This window comes from Pteropus alecto, unplaced genomic scaffold, assembly GCF_000325575.1.
Source record: "Pteropus alecto unplaced genomic scaffold, ASM32557v1 scaffold90, whole genome shotgun sequence".
Classification (NCBI taxonomy): domain Eukaryota; kingdom Metazoa; phylum Chordata; class Mammalia; order Chiroptera; family Pteropodidae; genus Pteropus; species Pteropus alecto.
Window position 1 is genome coordinate 838,869 of NW_006429894.1, and position 4,817 is coordinate 843,685.

Here is a 4,817-nt window from a genome sequence, read left to right on the forward strand (position 1 = left end):
TCTTTCCCTGGCAACGCTGATGAGTCGTTCTACTGTATACACTACTTAGGTTTCTCTCATTCTACTAATGAGAATGAATTCGCATTTATTTAAAAAATATAAACATGCTTTAAAATCGATTCACTTTAAATAAACTTATTTACAGCTTTTTATTCAAATTTATTGTAGTCTTCATATTAAAGTAACAGGAATGAAGAGAAACCCTACAGTCTCATCCCCAAATCAAATCAATATTTCATCCGTGCATCTGATACTTAGATCCTACCCACGTGCAAGTTCTGTTTCCTGTATCCATGGCAACATGCTCCGTGGACCTGCATCTCCCTCCTCTTCTGCTGATAATGTCGTGCATGTTTTTCCTGATTGCTTCTGTCTCACTCGTTCCTGACTCCCCTCCTCTCCGTCTCGACCTTTCCTCTAGGAAACCAGTTTGGTGTGCGTCGTTCCACACCTTTCTCTTGTTTCGTCTAATCGGTTATATCTGGGGAGGGAAGAGACGATTTTGTTATTTGTTTTACAGAAATGAGACTATGTAACGCATGTGTCTCTTCCTCTTGCGTTCCTCATTCAGTGACACATGGAAATCTCTCCTGGCTGACAGATGTAGCCCCGCGTCCTTCGTGCAGCTGCCTAGGATGCTAAGGGATGAAAAGCTACCACGTGTCCAGCGACTCCCGTGTCCACGGGTGTGCAGGCGGTTTCCAGTTCTTCGCCATCACCCCCCTCCTCCCGTGCCGCAACGGCGAGCTCAGCTCCACCCACCATGGTCCACTGATGCTTTCATTTCCGTGGGATTTAGTCCCCCCAACCGGCCTTGTGCATAGAGGGTCATTTGGAGCATGGTTTATAAATAAATAAATGCACGCAGCCTAGTGCCATACATTCAAAGACGTTCGGGAAGTGATAGTAACGACAAGAATATTTGACTATGTGGTGTCTAGCAGCCTTTTGATGGAAAAAGGTATGTTTTCTGGCAACGAGCAAGTATACATCATCGAACGAGAATTTGTTAGGAAAAGCACAAGAGACAACCTGGCAGCGCAGCAGCTGAGCGTCATTGTCGCAAAGCGGTTTCGCTCCTGGACTTGCGAGGCCTTCCACGCTCGCTGGAGCTCCGGGAATGTGGATGCAGATCCCCGACCGCGAGCTCTTCGCACCGCGAGGCCCTTTCAGCCAAGCTCCGCTTCGAAAGACCTCGCCAGCTGCCTCTGTCCAAGCCGGCGACTTAAGCATTAGGAAGGTGTCTGTTTAAGGCAGTGTGTGTGGAGGAGCATCCTCTTAGGAGTCAGAACACTGACCCTCGGCTCTGCCAACCTGGAGCAAGCCACAAAATCCCTGTTTATAAAATCCAGCTCGCGAGAGGGTCGCCACCTGCTCGGCGGTACCGTAGCGAGGGACAGATGGGATCATGTAGACGGCAGTGTGGGCAATATACTGGGTACAGGGGCACTTTCCTGTTCTTTGGCTCGCCAGGAAAGAACGTTTCACCACTTAAAAGAAGGCGATGTCACAGCAGCCACGTCATGCAGCATGAAAGAACAGAGCGACCGATACAAAAACCAAGGCCTCCGTGTCAGCCCTTGAAAACTACGGGCGGGCAGTTCAGTGACGTCTCTAACGTGAAAACATTTACAGGGCTGCCGCGGGCTTTAATGTTTCACGGCTCACGAAAATGAACGGGTATGATCCCCGCCCCCGACGTCTCTATTTTTAACTCCTGGACAGCGTGCGATGTGACATCCCCGTGGCCTCTCGCTAGCCCTGGCCCCTGCCCGCCCTGGCAGTGCACACGTGCGGCAAGGATCCAGCTGCTCGCGGACGCTTCCTGTCCCACTACTGTTGTTTGTACTGTGACGAAGCCATTGGGAATTGGTGCTTCCGGCGATGAACGCACCCGGTATGCCGTGCGGGAACAGATCTGCGGCTGGCCGAGCAGAAAGCACCGGCGAACGTGAGGGACGACGCATTCCAGACACGGGGCACGCTGTGAGCCCTTGCTCTTCGGGAGGACAGAACGCCGGTGTCAGGAGTTCCCGGAATCTCCACGCCAGTTGAAATTTGGCAGTTGGTTCCTTCCGGCTGTTCTTAGAGGTATTCGCTCTACAGGAATTGAGAAGTGCCTCACGGTTATGGCTTAAGATTTTTTATGTTTCGCAGTTTGTTTCGATTCTTCCCTTTGGAAAATGGAGGAAAATGGGTGTTTACTGAGCAGTGAAGGGCTCATGAAATTCTGTAGAGTTAAACCTGAATCGTCACAACTGTCAGTAGCTGGTAGACGCAGAGGGGAAAAAAGTCATCACATGTGAAGCACACAAATGAACGATTATTATTAATGTTTTACCTTCCAACCGCGTGCGGTGGCGGCAGGTAGACAGTGCAGGAGAAAGGAAGGCGGAGACTCCTCGGGGGTGGTTTCGAGTCTCAGAACTTGTCAGGGCCTAGAAGTCACCGTTCTCCGGCTTGCCTCTTACGCTTCCAGCGTGCGTCAGTCGAAGAAAAAGGAGAAAGAGAGCTGTTGAGATTGAAGCTGCCTTTATTCAAAGTCGTTTTTCAGTCTAAATCCTTTTATCCAAAGGAACATTTTAGTTGTCGATCATTTTTCATTACTTTAAAGGGTTAACTATTAAAATTTAAAATGTAACACGGAAAAACAGTAAATAAATATTTTGGTACATGCTCCACATTCTTCTTATTCTACCAAGACATGGGGAAAATGTGGATTTTTAAAAATTCTTGGAGAAGAAATATAAAACGTAGATCATAGGGAAAATGGATACATGCAAACTCTTAGTCTCTTCAATTTTCTGTCAATCTAAAATTGTCCTTAAAAAGTGAATTCTATTCAAAAAGAGACAAGAACAAAACTCATTTCCATTTTACTCAATATCCTTGTTCTGGCATTGTTTCCATTATCTATAAGATGTAAGGGTAAAACAAATGTAACAATATTCCTGCAATATGTTCCTTTTGAAAGTGTCATACTTTCTATTTGAACCACTTCCAGATTTTAGTCTGGACTCCTATTTAATGTGACTTAATTTAATACAATGTAGACTTTTATTTCCTTTGTAAGGAAAGAAACACATGGACAATTTCTTGTTCCTTATTATCTCTAATAAGTTTAAACCACACAAGTCTTCTTTGCAAAGTTAAGATTTTCAGATGTAAGAGCAAGCTTTACATTTCACAATTAATTATTCTCTAAAGCTAAGAACTAATAAAGCAGATTTTTAGAACTTTTAGAGGACACAATAAAAATGTATGCAATTTTACAACAGCCGATAATGTGAAACATTATCATAACTTGAAGTGGTATTTTTAGTATTTAAAATTACACTTATTACTCTAAGTTTATCCTGTTAGCTGTTTTTTTTATACATTGATATAAAAAAAGTTTACCCATTGAATACAGTAACAAATATATTCTAATTGCCATAGTCTAAAACAGTGCTTAGAAACCCCGATGCTTAGTGCTGTTTCTCTGATTACTTTGACAAGATTTTCTGAGTTTAATTTTTTTTATTTCCCAGCCATCTTTCCGAGACTGGCATGCTGATTTTTCTGATTAACTCTCTCTGTAGCTGGGTTGGTATTTTTATTTTTTATTTCTAAAGAATTGAATAGCACCGCGACTCCAAGTGATGCGCTGGTATCTTATAAATGCTCAAGGTACGGCTTCTAATGTTGAAAAATAGAAAAATAAATTGACCTTGATGAAGTGTGTCTTCTTTTGTCTGTTCCCAGGAAAGTTTATTTCAGGTATTCCTACCGCTGAATGATTAGCGTTAACAGCTTTTCTCCTCCATTTTCTTTCAGAGTGTCTCTTCATCTTCCTGATATATGGGGTGCATGACACAGAGGTAAGTCTGCTCGGAGTATCTCAAGGCTGACAGAGTGAATGAGAGAAATGACAGGTTTCTTATCTTGATAACTGAGGAACAAAGTTGGCTTTTCATATGAGTGTCCTACTGCCCTTCATGCTTGGACTGGCTTATATGCATCCCGGCTCACCATTAAACACTGACACCCGGAACAAAGGGACAGCCTCATTTCTCATAGGCGCTAACGGATATTTTACTACTGCCTCAAGTTTTTGAATTCTCAGTCCTTTTGATATTTGACTAGACCTGACAGTATCGAAGTGTAATGGCTTCAGTGACGGAATGCTTACATGTAGTTGCATGGAGTTAGAACAATACTAATATTTCTTATCTCAAAATGCTCATTAAATGTCTTCTAAGTTTTCGAGCGGGCTCAGAGAGGCCCGTAAGGAATTGTTAATAATCTTTATGGTTTCGATGGTGAAGTTTCTCAGGGAAGTCATTTATTATTGAATTATGAGAAGTTCATTAGCTAGAAATACTTTGAGAAAAATGGAGTCGTCATTTCATTAAGAAAACGTGCTACGTACATAAGTTATTGTCCTAGTTCTTGTTTTATGAAAAAAATTCCTGTGACTCGTGAATACTTTGTCAGGAAAGTTGCTGGTTTAGATTGTTGCGTGCTTAATATGAAAGTGAGTGCCTCGTGTACATTAGGCACTAAACAAATCCTTGTTTGATTTTTGTTGAAATAACTTTGATTTCAAGATGTCAACCTTGTAATATTTCCAATTCTCAGGATTGTATACTGGGGAAGCTGAGTGAATCCTAGTGACCTTAGAAGGGCCTGGTGTGCAATTGTTCACGAGTCACATAAGGGGCCAGGCAGCAGTGTAACCTGGCAAGCAGGCTCATCAGAGCCAGACTGAGAAGGTGTTGGCATTTAAGCAGCATCTGATGATGAACCTGCGTGTGGGCGTGTCTTACAGGGCTGCT

General features: G+C 43.2%; 1 protein-coding gene across 1 annotated transcript in view; it reads left to right on the forward strand.

Moving 5' to 3' along the window:
- The first annotated feature begins 3,641 nt into the window (after positions 1–3,641).
- Positions 3,642–4,817, forward strand: part of ZNF281 (zinc finger protein 281) — a 5,548-nt gene continuing 4,372 nt past the window's right edge. Inside the window, exons 1-2 of the mRNA XM_025044803.1 lie at positions 3,642–3,669; positions 3,817–3,860. Of these exons, the coding sequence (XP_024900571.1) occupies positions 3,642–3,669; positions 3,817–3,860 (72 nt within the window). The remainder of the gene's footprint in view (positions 3,670–3,816; positions 3,861–4,817) is intronic.